Source organism: Crinia signifera, chromosome 19 (genome assembly GCF_055691185.1).
Source record: "Crinia signifera chromosome 19, ASM5569118v1, whole genome shotgun sequence".
NCBI lineage: Eukaryota > Metazoa > Chordata > Amphibia > Anura > Myobatrachidae > Crinia > Crinia signifera.
The window spans coordinates 123,732,663-123,749,972 of NC_139226.1; the positions used below are offsets into that span (position 1 = coordinate 123,732,663).

General features: G+C 45.6%; 1 protein-coding gene across 5 annotated transcripts in view; it reads left to right on the forward strand.

Moving 5' to 3' along the window:
• The first annotated feature begins 1,169 nt into the window (after positions 1-1,169).
• Positions 1,170-17,310, forward strand: part of C19H1orf159 (chromosome 19 C1orf159 homolog) — an 86,480-nt gene continuing 70,339 nt past the window's right edge. For 2 of the 5 annotated variants that reach the window (XM_083163258.1, XM_083163259.1), the window contains exons 1-3: positions 1,170-1,314; positions 12,501-12,625; positions 13,449-13,521. In XM_083163258.1, the coding sequence (XP_083019384.1) occupies positions 13,450-13,521 (72 nt within the window). In that variant the 5' untranslated portion in view covers positions 1,170-1,314; positions 12,501-12,625; position 13,449. Of the gene's footprint in view, positions 1,315-1,355; positions 1,485-1,519; positions 1,540-12,500; positions 12,626-13,448; positions 13,522-17,310 lie in introns of those variants that run through there. The other 3 variants (XM_083163255.1, XM_083163256.1, XM_083163257.1) reach the window with 3 other exon arrangements.

The following is a 17,310-nucleotide window of genomic DNA, read 5'->3' on the forward strand; positions in this document are numbered from 1 at the left end:
ACCCAAATCGCTGGGCCTTCAATCTGATACCAGGCGGATCCATATGGATTATTTGATTCCAGGGATATTGAGGTTAAACCGTTTTTTTTTTTTTTTTTTGTATGTGTGTGTGTGTGTGTATACTATGTGTGCGGGCGGGCATTTGCCCCTGGGCACTTGGGGTACAAGTGTCCCGTGCCCGCCACAGCCTCCTTCCCTTTTGAGCGGCTGAACAGATGCTGCCTGCCGCTGACAGGTAAAGTAGCTTCAGTGTGCGGCGTGCAGCATCCGGCCAGCGGCTCAAAAGGGAAGGAGGCTGCGGCTCCGGTGGGCATCTTATAAGAAGAGTGCACAGCGCTACCCGGAAGTGCGGATTCACGGGAGCGCTGGTGTGCAATGCGCACCCCCAGCAATGAGCATGAAACTCCCCTTGTCAACGAGCATTTAACCACCCCCTTCCCAGGGAGCATGTGACTCCTGGCAAAGAACATTTCACATCCCCCCCCCATGGCATAATCTGTAATGGCCATCACAGTCTGCGTGTAATGGGCATTATGGAATGTGGTATACTATGTAATGGCTGTGTGATGTGTAATATGCATGTAAGTATGTGTTAATTTTTGGCGCGCGCCTTCGACGTGCACAGTCCCTATTGTCCCTGTTTTAATAATATTTTTTTAAGCCCTAACATAATGTGTAATGGGCATTACGGTGTGTGGCATGTGTGATGGGCATTATTGTGCGTGACATTATGTCTAGTGTGTTTCATTATGTGTAATAATAGGAGATGATGAACACGCCCAGTAGATAGTGATGGACACGCCCCCTCCAATGGTGCACCCCCTAATAAAACGTGCTGCGCACGCCTATGACCATATTCATGGAATAGATAGCTACATTAATGTAGTGAGCGAGCTTGTAGGCTAACAACACAATCTCTGATGTAAATGTTGTTTTATTTGTGCAGCTGCCATGCACAGACAGCAGCAGTGTCCTCATGCACCTGCTGCTGCAGCCCTGATAAAAAATCTAAGCAGCAGCAGCAGCAGCAGCACGTCTCTCTCTCCCTGCAGATAAAAGCGTCGCGGTATCCTAGTAACGGCAGCTGCGGGCGGCGACCACAGCGCGCAGTCAATTGTCTTTTCCTCTCCTCTGCGCGGTGCGCTCTGGGAGTGTGAGTTCTCCACTCACTCAGCAACCCGCCTCTATCTGGGCTGCCGACTACATTTCCCGTGAGCACTCCGGCTCCAGCATGTTCGACCGTTCTCTTTCAAGGCGGAGGGAGAAGGGATCGAAACGAAAGCGGCTTTGTTACCTGAGCGGTGACAGGCACAGGTAGGCGAGGGCGCCGCGGGTGATCATGGGAAGCGTAGTCTGAATGAAAGGCTTGTGGATTTGCAGGTGGACAAGGTCAGGGGCTGGGGAGACTACATGTCCCATGAGGGAGACGCTATAAATCTGGGAGTGAGCCTGCGGGGCTGAAAATGTGCGTTGTGTGTGCGGAGGTAAGGGGGTGAGCCCTCACACTGAGCTCTTATCGTCTCTTCAGGTTGAAGGAATGTGAGTTTATGTCATCATGCCATTGGTATATAGTGCTCATTAGTAATGCTGCTCATTGCCATGGAAGACAACTTTTTAGGTGGGGGTCCTGCTGTACTCCCTCAGTCCAGCTATGTGCCAGGCTGATGTCTACCTTTCAGATGCCCCAATGTATGCGGGACAGTCCTGATTTGGGGGTACTGCCCCATGGTACCCCTTGGTACTAGCTGGCCAGACAAGTGACAGATAGTTGCTAGTGCTTTAAAAGCACAGGACCTGCCCTTAGCATAGTCCCTCACCCTGCCCTGGGTCATGGATCCTGGATCCTTGCATCTTGGGAGCTGTACAGCCCCACCCCCACATGTGCCTCATGGGCCAACAGTAGTTTATAAGAATACATTTGAAAGGGTTGAATAATAGGATTTATAGATGTACTTAACATAATGAAGGGCAAAGTGTTAAAGAGGAAGGTGTTGGCAGAAACAGGAATGATTGTCGCCCTGTGGCATCCGGTTAGCAGATAAAAAATAGATGACAAACCATTTTAAATGGGGAATACCAGAATACTCATGCAGTCTGATGTCATACAGTCCGCTCCAGAATTCCTATTTGGTCCCAAGTCCTGTATGATCGCTCAGTATTGTTTGTCTGACCTCTTGAGAAGTCATCAGAAAAACATAGGTTTTGCTTAAGAAAAGATCGTTTGACCTTTGTGCCCTTACATGTATGTCCAAGCTATGGCCATGCATAGTTTGGACATGCTATATCCGTCAGCATTGGTGAAACCGAGATCACGTCCACCGACCAAACTCACTCGGTGTCATCATTGACTCCTCCCTCTTTCACCCCCCACATTCGTGCTCTCACAGTCTTGCCGCTTTCACCTCCGCAACATCTCGCGCATCAGACCATTCCTATCCACTGACGCGACCAAAATTCTCATTCACTCTCTTGTCATCTCCCGACTTGACTACTGCAACATCCTTCTCTCCGGGCTACCTCTCGCCCCTCTCCAATCCTTTCTTAACGCTGCTGCTAGGCTCATCTTCCTCTCCCGCCGCTCTACCTCCACCTCCCCCCTCTGTCTATCTCTTCACTGGCTCCCCATTCCTTTCCGGGTTCTCTTTAAACTCCTCAACACCTGCACCTACAAGGCTCTCTCCTCCTCCACCGCTCCTTACCTCTCTTCACTGATCTCTATCCACACTCCCTCCCATCCTCTTCGCTCCACCGACTGAGCTCTCACCTAATCACCTCCTCCCACTCCCGTGTCCAAGACTTCTCTCGCGCTGCCCCCCTGCACTGGAACAACCTCCCGCCACCCATCAGGCTTTCTGATTCCCTTTCCTCCTTCAAGCGCTCCCTCAAAACCCACTTCTTCCAACTAGCCTATCCCTCCTCCTCCTAACCTCTCACTCCTCCTATCCTGCCTACCCTACCCCTCCATCGGTTCCCATCCGTTCCTACTTATCCTATTGTTTTTCTTTTGTTCGTCCACCCACCTCCATTTAGTCTGTTAACTCTTATGAGTAGGGTCCTCCTTCCTCATGTACTCACCCTTCCTCTTTACCTCACCTGTGCTCCTATCCTGTTCTTCCCTTCCTCTACTTCATCTTCAGTCTCCTCGTCAATTTCGACATCTACTTCAGAACTGATGCTGATTTTAGTTCTACCGGCTATACCCCTATTTATGCTGTATTTTATCAACACACCCTGTACGTTACCTTGTAATTAGTTTTTGTTTGCTATGTACGGCTCTGTGGACACTTTGTGGCGCCTTATAAATAAACAAACTACTACTATGGCCCTCCAGCTGTTGTGAAACTACAAGTCCAATTGTGCATGCTGGGATGTGTAGTCTCATAACAGCTGGAGGGCCATAGTTTGGACATGACTGGTGTAAACTGTACAACGTGGCTGTATTGCCGCCCATACACGCTGCGATCCCGGCGGTGCGATGCATGCTTTGAGGTGTGCGCTCCCGCGGCATCTCATCGCACAGTACAAAAAGTATGTGCTGCACATACTTTTTGTACTTGCTTTTCATCACATCGCATTGCATGCACAAGGCATGCAATGCGATGTGATGGATGCTATTGTAGCCCAGAACGCACGCCGGGATCGCAGCGTGTATGGGCAGCTTAAGTGTGATGCATACTTCCCAACATGACCTTCTCCAGGAGGGACACAGGGCTTTATTCTAGTTCACTCTTTCTGACAAAATCCTTCTTAGATGGACAAAACCATGTGCACTGCAGGTGGTGCAGATGTAACATGTGCAGAGAGTTAGATTTGGGTGAGTTATTTTGTTTCTGTGCAGGGAAAATACTGACTGCATTATTTTTACACTGCAATATAGATCTAACTTTGAAGTAAAACCCCACTGTATCAGTGCGCCACATCCCCTCACATGGCTCACTGCACTCGCCATGCTTTCGGCACGGTGGGCTTGGCACAATATTCTATTCACCCTCCACACCCTAGTAGATAGTAGGGCAGGTTGACTGTCGACCTAGTTGTTGTAGACCTAATGACCGTATCCCCACTGGACTAGGCTCTGCCTAATGAGGGGGGTTGGTGGTTGGTGTTAGGGGAAAGGAGTCCACCACACCTCCAGGACCATTTTAAGCCCTGGCCAGATCTATTTGGCATTTACACAAGTGTTTACTCCAAGTATTAAATTCATATTATTGGTGATGATGCTGAATATTCCAGCAATAATTTATTTATTTATTTATTTATTAGCAGTTTCCTATATAGCGCACACATATTCCGCAGCGCTGTACAGAGAATATTTGAACATTCACATCAGTCCCTGTCCCAGTGGAGCTTACACTCTATATTCCCTACCACATGTTACACGCACACAGACATTCTAGGGTTAATTTTATTGGAAGCCAATTAACCTACTAGTTTGTTTTTGGATTGTGGGAGGAAACCGGAGTACCCAGAGGAAACCCACTCAAGCATGGGCAGAATATACAAACTCCACACAGTTAGAGCCATGGTGGGAATCGAACCCGTGACCTCAGTGCTGCCAATAATGAAAGCAGACAACGTTTTCACCTCCTATACAAAGGCATTTACACTGTGAGGCACAATGCAATTCTGCGGAAGTCTTCTATAATACACTATGCTGCTTTGAGAACATGGTACTAATCCTCAGTGAAATTGGAGTACTAAATACAAGGGTTTGTATATACTTCTCATTAAGCGAAACTGCAGTATATGAGCCCTTAATGTGTCACCACATCTGTTGATTACATAAGCCACTGGTTTTGGGTGTTTCCCGAAATATGCATGATCATTTTTCTGGTGAAATAGTGATAAACTCTGTCCAGTAGGAAGAAATCCTGAAACATACATATAAATATTATCTTTCCTTCTATACTCAAAGCATTCACAGGTAATCTGTTTTATATGTGATTGTACATATTTTATTCCTCTACTAGGAAGAGCTAAACAATCAGTTAAGGTTCTATAAAGCCATACTTGCCTACCTGACCCTCTCCATGAGGGAGAAAATGCTCTGCTGCTGGCCTTCCCTGGTAATGTATGATTGCCAGCACCTGTGGTGAAACACCTTTACCTAGCTCCCCACAGGTGATGGCAATCATACATTACCAGGGAAGTCCAGGAGCAGAGCATTTTCTCCCTCATGGAGAGGGTCAGGTAGGCAAGTATGTATAAAGCCATCATCCCATATTGATCAGAATACTGTGAAATAGCCCTAGCAGAGAGTGGATGAGAAGGCTGCTCATCAATTTGGGATGTTGTTTTCATCATCGGAGAGACTACTCTATTGTGTATTAAAAAAAAAAACATTGGGCGTACCCATTATTTTATATCGACCTCTATCCGATAGATCTTCTTAGACTATTTGAAATAACATACATCGCTAAGAGCATGTTCTGATGATTGGGAAATATATATGTAGGTGGGTGTATCGGGTTGGCACTCTTGGCTTAAGATAGGTAAAAGATCCGGTGCCAGGAACATAATAGAACTATAAGAGACACTTACCCCCTCTAGGAAAGGATGGAACCGGCACACGGCTGTTTAAGTGAAGAAAACGTGGTTTATTTAAGAGTGCAACATTGCACTAGGTGACAGCTGCTGACCTGACAGCCGTTTCAACTGCTGGGTGCAGTTTTCATCAGAGGTGAGGCACAGTAATGCAGAGCAGGTTAATATAGCCAAACATTGCGGCAAAAAAAAAAAAATATATATATATATATGTACGCCCAGTGTTTTCATGGGAACGCCCATGAAACGCGGGGTGTAAACATATGGTAATGAGCCCAAACAGCCCTTCACGCCCCTCTCCACCCCCTGTTCGTAGTGTACACATTTCATGCGGAATTTGGACGTGCGTCCCGTTCGCACATGCGCAGACACAAAACATCGGCGGACCGACCGCACGCGGGCATTACCGCACCAACCAGAATAAGGGCCAATATGTTAATATGCTTAAGGCCCCCAATACACTTATGCGATTTGGGCCGATGTCAACCAATTTCTATCGGACCAAATCGCATACGCCTTACATTCCATCTGATGCAACGCACGGTCCCATGGGCATCAATTTGGAGTTGGAGGTTGGACCTGCCTGCAAGCATGGGTATGAAGCATTGAATAGACAGCAACTAGGTTGACATGGGGAATGTCGGCAAGGGGTTTTTCAGTTGTTGGTTTTTGTTTTGTTTTTTGTGCCGACATGGACACTGAAACGTATCACCGCGGTTCCTCGCTACGCTCGGCACACTATTTTATTCTCCCACCATGCCCTAGTGGATGGTAGGGCATGTAATACCGCCTGTCGGCACATGTCAGCTCCGAAAAAAGGGAAAAGCCCCATGTCGACCTAATGCTTGTAGATTTAGTAACCGTATGATCCCCGAATCAGACCCCCCTCCCAGTGGCAGCAAATGGGGTTGCATGCAATACGACCACATGGAAAAGTCCCGGAGCTGCTCAAGGGATATCAGATGACCATACACTGTTACGACTTCTCGCAGTAGTGTATATAGCCACCTTTACAGATGCCCACTGCTGTCATCATTTTCATCCGATGTTGTACAAATGCAGAAACATCGATACCGTATTTGCATATCTGGTCCAGTAGTAAGCAGCATCACAACTGCTTATTTATGCATGCCCATGACACGCCTACATTTATTTGACCACTCCCCAGTACCACCCCAAAAGGCTGTCTACCAGTCACCTGCGTTGCGACCAATCCCTCATTACAATTCAGTTGCTGTGTGCTGCAGCTCAGACGCATGCGCAGTAAGAAAACATCAACCCAATGGCGCACAATGGCTACTTTTGTAATCGCATCTGAATTGGGCCCATTTTGTTTGACAGCATAGAAGTATTTCGGGGGAATTTTTTTCTTTTCTTGTAGAAAAGCATCCTGGTCTCATGCATTGTGTGGCCAGCAACCGCATGAAATGGTTCCAGACCTGGTCGCTACAGACAGCAGCACTGAGTTTGGAGCCGGGCCTATTTCATGGGTGGGTCTGATAGAAATGAAGACATGGTATGATGTCTTTAGGGAAATGATTTAGTATGAAAGCACGAGAGGCCTGCACATAGTCTCCTATCTGCTTGTAAGAGAGAAACGGAATATCTGTGATTCGAATTTCCAGTAAGTGGCTGCTATTCAGAAAAGAATGGTTGTGAGTTACAATGCTTTCACATATGTAAAGAAAGGCTAAACCCATTTGGGATAGCTGGAGCTTCATCTGTACAGGACATTATTTTAGATCTCTGATCTTATGGAACAGAGCATATGAACTATTGCTGTATGCATAGTCTGGGCCAGGGATGGGGAACCTTTTTTGTGCCAAGGGCCGTTTTGTATGGGGAAAAAATTCTTCGGGGGCCATATGTAAAAATTTCTCTTACAAATTGTCCTGCTGCAGCCGTCCCACGCTCCGGCGGCTGCCGCTGAATAGGACTGACCGTCTCTGGCTGCTGCTGACTAAGAGGAATCTCGCAAGAACTACCAACCTATCACGAGAATTCCCCTGTACTTGACTCCCGGCAAAGCCGCCAGGCGGTTGGGCCACTCAGACCGGCTACGGGGGACGCATACGGCCCCCGGGCCTGAGGTTCCCCACCCCTGGTCTAGGATCACACAGCTTCCTTTCCTCTGTATTTATGTAATCTGCAATTATGGAATTAAGTGTGTGTATATATATATATATATATATATATATATATATATATATATATATATATATATATATATATATATATATATATATATGTATATGTTCTTGTCTATACCATTTTGTGATTATGCCCTTTCCTGTATGTTTTACCACTACATATGGCACTGCTGAACATTTGGAGCACCATATACTCAAGGTCTCTTTTTCAGATCTGATCGCAGTACAAATTTCTTCTCAAAATGGGCAAAACCATGTGCACTGCAGGTGGGGCAGATGTAACATTTATAGAGAGAGTTAGATTTGTGTGAGTTATTTTGTTTCTGTGCATAGTAAATACTGGCTGCATTATTTTTACACTGCAATTTAGATTTCAGTTCCATAGTTAATTACATCAGGCAGTGTGTGCCTCCAATCTTGCATTGTCCAGGATGAGGGAGTTCGTCCCGACAATCGTCCAGTTTGCCAGTTGTGTACCTGGCATTAGTGAGGCGGTAGCGTTCATTTTGGATGAGGTGTACTGTAACTAAAGGCCTTATTCTAGTTCACTCTTTCTGAAAAAGTCCTTCTTAGATGGGCAAAACCATGTGCACTGCATGTGGGGCAGATGTTACTTGTGCAGAGAGTATTAGATTTAGGTGGGGTTTTACTTCAAAGTGAGATCTATATTGCAGTGTAAAAATACAGCAGTCAGTATTTACCCTGGACAGAAACAAAATAACTCACCCAAATCTAATTCTCTCTGCACCTGTTACATCTGCCCCACCTGCAGTGAACATGGTTTTGTCCATCTAAGAAGGAATTTGTCAGAGTGAACTTGAATAAGGCCCTAAGTGAGACTCTGCGACTTGCATGTCACATTTGTGGCAGAATAAAGAAGCCAGGAACTCTGGGATTGATTTCAGTTATTGTAGCAGACTTTAAGTGCAAACAAATGGAACATACACCCCCCCCCCCCCCCCCCCCCCAAAAAAAAATAACACCATAAAATTATAAACAAACCAGCGCTTGTTTTACATTAAAAAGGTGAATGGTATGTTTAAAGTATTTACATTTATTACAGAAAAATAAGTCCTGTATATCAATTTACTCCCAATCCTGGGCTCGGACCTCATTTCAAATCTCCATCTATATCTATATATGACTTTTACCAGAAGGTGATTTAAGGCTCTGCCAGTAAATGCCGGCAGATATGAACAGATAGCTGAAAAGGCGGCAGGCAGGATCCAATGGAATCAACCGTATGTTCCATAGAATCCAGGTAGTAGTAAGGCAGTCCCAGTGACCAAGTTCTACACAGCTTCCTCAGGAGAAAGATTGACATGTGGGAAATTTGAAGGCCAAAACAACACTCTGAACTCTTGGTCATGTTCCTCAAACCATTCCTGAACAAGATTTGCAGTGTGTCCGGGTGCATGATCCTGCTGACACACTGAATGCTTTCTAAAAATAGAGACAAAGATAAAGGAGTTTGCTTTACCACTTTTTTGAAAAATGTATCTTTATCGTTCATACGCTGAACAATGTTAATTATATCATTGTGCGTATCGTCTGCTATTATGTTCTAGCCCCAACATTGATTGTTGCATAGTAGACTACTCTTTTTCAAAAGTTACGGTCAGCCTATTAGACAATGTAGGGGTCCTATAATAATTAATTAATGGTCAGGAGCTGATTGGCCGGTGAAAAAGTACCAGGCACTTTATCACTTCTCCTCCCTTATCACTTCTTCATACATCTACTCCTTAGTTTTATGTGTATGGTGTCTATATTGACTTTAATAAACATCATGTGCTTGAAACTTAAGGGTGATCATGTGAAAAGTAGTTTAAAAAAAAAATGACATTCAATTGAAAAAGTGACGGCCCACATCCATAATGGAATGGATTCCTTTTATTTGATCTTGGACACCTGCCCGATCTGTGAATGAACAGGATTCGTTTCTGGCTTGTATGTTGACCTATTTAAGTCTGGCCTGGTAGTTGTACTTCGTCGTGTTGCCATCGCTGTTCTAATCAGGTTGGGCTTGAAATTGCTCAGCCACAGAGCTGCCTTCAACCTTTTATGAAAAGAAAATACTTCTGAGATGCGTTTAGATTGACTGACTGGTTTTCCACTTCCTGTTTATAAAAGTGCAGAAGAACATCACCTGGTGCTGCTACGGGAAGGAAGTACACTGTGCGCTGCTCCGTGCTCCTCCACAGATGCTTCACTACCTGATGTTTCTTACAGACTCCCCCCTGTAGAAAACTGTGGTAGCACAAAGAGTGGTGCCAGGAAAGAAGTTACGCTGTTTGAGTGCACACTATTTGATTTTGTTTTTTACTGTATTGTAATCATGAGTACAGGGTAAAATTTAACTTTTAATAAACTTACTTTTAAAAAGATTTCCTCTTTGTTTTTATTCCTTTATATTCATAGGAACAAAAGAGGATTGGATTTTCTAGGTGAAATATAGAATTAAAATCATATACATTTAGACATGGTGCTCATACAAGAAAATGAAATGAGAGGGTGTAGAAGAATAGAATACACCCTCTCATTTCATTTTCTTGTATGAGCACCATGTCTAAATGTATATGATTTTAATTCTATATTTCATCTAGAAAATCCAATCCTCTTTTGTTCCTATGAATATAAAGGAATAAAAACAAAGAGGAAATCTTGGTACTTATGTAGTATCTGGGCTGCCGATTTTTTGATTGTATGCCTTAAGTTAAGGCATACAATCAGATGCGATGCGATGCGATGACCCGATTTTTCCATAGGATTCAATGTTAAAATGGACTGAGTCCATTTTAACATGAAATTCAATGGGAAAAAGGGGTCCTTTTCATACCCCTACTATCCAAGTGGGCATGGAGTTGGATATAAACCTGTGGCGAGCGTAGCGAGCCACCGAGCCCGAAGCGTGGCGAGCGAAGCGAGCCCCGCGAGGGGACGGTATTCTGTGTCCCCTCGCGGGGCTCGCTACGCTCGCCACGCTTCGGGCTCGGTGGCTCGCTACGCTCGCCACAGGTTTATATCCAACTCCATGCCCACTTGGATAGTAGGGGTATGAAAAGGACCCCTTTTTCCCATTGAATTCCATGTTAAAATGGACTCAGTCCATTTTAACATTGAATCCTATGGAAAAATCGGGTCCATCGCATCGCATCGCATGCGATTTGGTCGGGTGCGATGCGATGCGATGGACCCGATTTCAAAATCGGCAGCCCAGTTACTACATAAGTACCGAAATCTTTTTAAAAGTAAGTTTATTAAAAGTTAAATTTTACCCTGTACTCATGATTACAATACAGTAAAAAACAAAATCAAATAGTGTGCACTCAAACAGCGTAACTTCTTTCCTGGCACCACTCTTTGTGCTACCACAGTTTTCTGTATACTCCAAGTTACCCTGAGTGGCACCCGCGCAAGTGAACTAAAAAATAGCGGGCAACACGGGTCTAAAAATAAAAAGATTGACGACCCATCAAGAGTGTGCAGACAAATTCCCTACCCGTCCTCTCCCCATCATTTACTAGACTCCCCCCTGTAACCTGTTCATTTTGCTATTGTACAGCACATTTGTGCAGTCTTAAATGTATTATGTAACCAAAGTAACTGTTTAAACATCTATAGAATATTTTCACGTTCGACATTGGCAAGGTTTTAGCATGTGAACAAAGGTTCAATCTGGGTTTTTTTTTTTTTTTTTTTAAATGTACTGTCTAGATGGGGGTTCCTTTACTATGATGGGAGTTCAATTGAATTTGGGACGTTGCCCATAGCAACCAATCAAATTCTATCTATTATCTTCTAGAAGGTGCAAAATAAACAAGTAGAATCTGTTTGCTAATGTGCAATATCCCACCTGAAATAGAATTCCCATCTTTGTAACTTTACCCCATATGGTGGTGGCCAGCGGCGTCAAGCTCCGTTGTAAGGGGATACGCGCGTGTCCCCTTCCTGCGGTTGGCGATCCGACCTCCAGACCCCCCCCCCCTGTAGATGGAGGGTGCACCATCTGTATATATATCGCTTGGTTAAAAATCTCCAGTGCATCTAGTCCAAAATTGCTTAGTCAAAAATGTAGCCAATATCTCACTGTGTACACGGCTTAAAGGTGCCCACACACAGCTAGATATTGGATCCGATGTCTATCCCATTTCCCTTGATAACAGAACTCCACTGATTATGCCCACATGCAGAACACTTGAGTAACGGCCCATCTAACCCTGCAAATCCTCGTTCTTATACGTACAGATGGAGCACCTCTCATGCAGCACCGGGAATCGGCATAATGCCCCCGCTGGCAATCGCCGGTGGGGAGGCGGCCCATTTATGCGGGGAGCGGAAACCCTACCCGTCTCCGCTTCAGGGAGGAAACCGGGTTGAGGAAGGTTTTGCATTTGTGATGAACTCTGAATAGACCCTTAGTCCTGCGTAGTAAGCATTCCTATATATGCAGAAACCTCGCGCTGATTTGCATTCACAGGCAAAGACCTGGGGTTTAGCTGCATGTGTGAAAGGGGTATAAGCGATACCAGACCATTCACCCTTCAATGGCGCTGCGATTTGCATACTTACACAGAATAGGAAGACAGGTGGTCCATTCTGTATTTCTGTCACCGGCTATGGTTTAGTCTGTGTATGATTGGTATGTGTGCCCTTTATGTCTGCCGGCACTCCTTACACGGCATAAGGGACTTGGCATCCCCTGACCCATCTCCCTGTCACTCGCAGACGGCATGCCCTGGAGATTCATACTCTTGTTACCAGATGTTCATCTGAACTTCATTGATTTTTTTCTTTTAATGGCAGCTCCTTGTGTGTGTGACCGTCACCCAGAAGCTTACTGATAACCTCCCTGACTACATAGCAACCAGTCCAGAAAAAACTAATTTGGCACTAAAATGCACGGGTAAAGATTCTGGCTGATCTCCCAGGTACGTGGTGTTTTAGCTCTTGTACTGTGATATTGTGCAAAAGTAAAATATACAATGGCCTGAAAGATCATGGGTATCCCTACTGCCCTGACCTCCTTCTTAAGGCCCCCATACACTAGCCGATTTTGGTCGGATCTGGCCGAAATCGGACCAAAATCGGCTAGTTTTGATGTCCCCTCAGATCCGATGCGCCGTCCCGTGCGCATCGGATCTGCGTCGGGTGGTCGGACCTGCTGCACGTCCGACCACCCGACTTGGGACCTAGTGGGGCGGCGCGGCGGTGGAGGGAGCAGGGGGGGCTGGGGACGCTGCGGGGGACACAGGCAGCATAGAGCCGGGCAGGGGGAGCCGGGAGCTGTCAGTACTGAATAAAAAAAAAAAGCCCATACAATGAATGAGCGGCCTGTGATTGGCTGAGCGCTCTCTCAGTCAGTCAGCAATTGGCTGTGAGAGCGCTCAGCCAATCACAGGCCGCCCATTCATTGTTTAGGCTTTTTTTTCTAGCACTGACAGCTCCCGGCTCTATGCCGCCTGTGTCCCCCGCAGCGTCCCCAGCCCCCCCTGCTCCCACCAGCAGCCCTGCTATGTAGCCCCCCCCCCCCCTGCTCCCCGGTTTTTTTTTACATGTGATAAATCGAGACGATTTATCACATGTAAAAAATGGCACATCAAGTGCCAATCTAATCAAGCTCCCCCGGGGAGCAGCCGGGGAAGCTCGGGGGGAAGTCGGGGGCGACTTGTCCTAAGGACAAGTCGCCCTAGTGTATGGGGGCCTTAATGTCTGATATCCATATCTGTGCTTGACACCGCTTTCCTTGTTTAGGATGGCTGTACCTTGTATCATCCTCGTGGGCAAGTTTATCACGGATGCCATGGGAGAACTGGTGAACTCCCTGGTACGTATAATTCCATTCCACATATTGGTGTATGTGCATTGAGCTTTACTTCTCATACTGTAGGAAGACAGGACAAACTGGTGTGTTGTGGCTGCGTTAGTGACCGTTCCTCCATCGCCCAACAGAAATGTATTCATTACTAGAGACAGGATAATATGCAACATTAAAAGCTTGAAATATGCATGAAAAGTGTTAAAATATGCTACATTAAATAATAAAATAAAAAAGTAATTTTTAACTTATTTACACATCAACATATAGTAAGCAGTAGAATAACCTTGATAATGAACAATTGTATAGCATTTTTTACTCTTGGAAACGTAAACAATCAGGTACTGTTCCAAATGTTCGGTAGTAAGATTGTGTCAACTTCACGGACCCTCATCTCCAGCGCCGATGTATCAAATGTCAGCATAGCATCTGAGGGTGGCACAGTGGAAGGCTTCCTCCCTGTGCCACATACTCACTGTGACCCGGCGTTTACTCCGCATGATGTCACAACCCTTCCGCCCACCTCCTCTGCTGCAGAAGTCTCTCTCTTGGCACAAAGTCCCAGGCCAGGGGCAGGCAAAGGCTCAGGAGCTTCGGGACGGCATCCGCCCAACTTTTATTTAGATGGATCTGCAGCCTAGAGCAGTGTCCGATGTAGCATACATCCAAGGTCCCCCACACTGCGCACATATTGGCCCAACCTGCACACTCTAATACTACCTGACCAGCAGCAGCAGGGCAAAGCAGTGCCGTGATTCATGGATGGAAAGGGGCCAGGGCCTAATACATGAATTGCCCCCCTTTGGAAAAATATGCACCATCACTAGATTTTAGGTAAAATATATTAGTCCATGCTGACGTCAGAATGTTGACGTTGGTGTTAGGCTGTGGGACAGGAGGGTTAGGTTTAGGCAGTAGAGGGAGGTTTAGAAAAGCATACGTACCAAAATGCCAGAGGTTCAGAGGTCTGAGCAGAAGTGACGGTCACAAGACCAATGTGACACGGAAGCTGCGGTATATGGTCGATCACGGGAAGATGGCAAATGCTAAGGTCAACACCACTTCACAGGCACGTATAAGGTCAACGCCTATTTTAGGTTGACATGACTAAGATTGACAATGTGTATAGGTAGACAGACGAATGATCAACAACAGCATCACATTGACCCACCAGTAGATCAACAGCAATTAGGTCGAATGTGGAAGGATCGGCCACTAATAGGTTGACCTCTCATTGAATTTTTTTTTTTTTTAAGGTCGACCATCAATAGATCGGGTGCTGGACAAGGTCCCGACAGTCATTTCACCGACAATTCTCTGGCGCCTGGCCTCGTACATGCACGCCATGTTCCATAAGTGTTCGCAGTGGTTAGATTATCGGGCGCCATGCAAATTCGCAGCCCAGCAATCTGTTTTGAATAACCCTTGAGATCCCTTCCTGACACGTTTCATTTAATAGTAATTTTTTTTTTTTTTTTTTAAAGCTAGAGTTGTTATATAAGCACATGATTAACTCAGCAGCTGCGTCTACATAATATGGCACTGCATCTATGCAGTGCAGTCGACTGCCCATGGCCTTGGCGGAGGAGGTGTAGCAGCTCCCTTTTTATAGTTGCTTCCACTGACTGCTGCAAACCAAGCGCAGCCAACCGTGCAGGAGGAGGCGTGTCCCTTCATGTTCTGCGGATTCCACAGCAGGGACCTCCTCACGGCATTGCTCTTTGTTGTGCTGTTGACCTAATGACTGTTCTAACCTAGACCTTGTCTGTGAGCTATAATACACCCATCCCAGGCAGACTTAATGATGAGATCAGGGCTCTCCGTACTCCTTAATCTTCTTTAAGATGAAAATTAGTTCTTAATGGCTGTATGTTTGAGGTTGTTCTGTTGCAAAATAATTTTGGAGCCAATCAGATGCCTCCCTGGTGGTATTATCAACGGTACTTGTGGAGTATCACGGCTCCCACGACCTTGATCGTATGAGAAAAAAATCGCATTGCATACGATCAAATCGCATGCGATGCGATCGCACCCGATTTTGCACTGAAATGCATCAAAATGCATTGAAATGTGTAGTAAACATGTGAAATGCCCCCAAATGCCATTTTTCATAGTGTACCACCCCCACTATCAACGTCAACCCGAAGCGTGGCGAGCGCAGTGGTACGCGTCCTACGACCTTTTCATACCCCCACTATCCACGTCGGCGTGGAGTTGAGCATAGAAAGTGTGGCGAGCCACCGAGCCCGAAGCATGGTGAGCGGACGCGGATACCTTCACAGCTATACGCGTCCCCTCGCGGGCTTCACAGGTATTCGCGTCCCCTCGCGGGGCTCGCTGCGCTCGCCACGCTTCGGGCTCGCTGCGCTCGCCACACTTTCTATTCTCAACTCCACGCCGACGTGGATAGTGGGGGTATGAAAAGGTCGTAGGACGCGTACCGCCGCCCCTCGCGGGCTCGCTGCGCTCATCACGCTTCGGGTTGGCGTTGATATTGGGAGTGGTACACAGTGAAAAATGACAGTTGGGGGGCCAATTAACATGTTTCATACTAATTTTAATGCATTTGGATGCATTTAAGATCAAAAACGTATGCCATCGCATGCCATCGTATGGCATCCGATGTGATCGCATACGATTTTTGACCAAAAATGCTGAAAAATCGGTAAAAATCGCATCGTATGCCATACGATGGGAGCCGTGATACTCCACAAGTACCTTATCAACACCATTAATCCTGACCAAATCCCCAACAGTTTGCTAAAATATAAACTCCAACTTGCAAGGAACCATCACCATGCTTCATTGTTGCTTGCAGGGACCCATTATTGTAACGCTCTCCTGTACTTCGGGGAGCAATCTGCCTTCTGTTACAGGCAAATATTTAACATTTTGACTCCTCGGTCCAGGGCACCTACTGCCATTTTTCTGCACCTCAGTTCCTATGTTTTCGTGCGTAGTCGAGTCATTTTTGGCCGCAATTCTCCCATGAAGCCCACTTCTGGCCAGACTTCTCCGATATATGATGGACAGCGTTTCTAAATGCATTTAGATTTCATGACCATTTACTAAATATATGTAATTCTAGCAATACTTTAGTCACATTTGTAGAGCATGTTCTGTCCGTTGTAACGGCACAATATAATATAAACAGTAGCAATTCGAATCGTATAACAAAATGGTGCAAAAGGCTGACAAAATGCAGGCTTTGCCAAAAGCTTGTCCAATTTTAAATTTCATATTAACCCCAAAATATCTACCCATATATCAATGTAGAACCTACTTAATATACCCAGGTAATACATAACACTTTACATGCGTTGAAGACTGCTATATCTCCCTCTAGCTGGAACATAGCATCTGGCTCTTGGACACATGAGAGGTATCTGTCACTCACCGACAGCCAGGCTCCACCACCCGAGCCTGCCGCTACCTGCGCCTGCCTATCAACTCTGACCGTCCACTAACATCGGTATTCCTGCACGGTTTAGTTTCACTTCAAGTGTGCCTGGCCTGGCTACAGGTCCTGCTCTTGCAGTTCAGGGCTGTCCGGCTTGGCAAAACAAGCTTCTGTTCTGTGCATTCTCATTGTGCTACTGTACTAAAAACTGGTTTCTATTTAATTTGTAAAGTTTATAATGTTATCTAGATAAACTGTTATATTTTCACATAACTGATTATTTTTTTTTTTATTTTTTTTTATACTGATTTTATTTTTACCTACAACAAATGTAAATTAACGAACAACTATAATTCTAATTTACAGTCCTCATCCTGTAGCGAAGCATGGGTATTCAG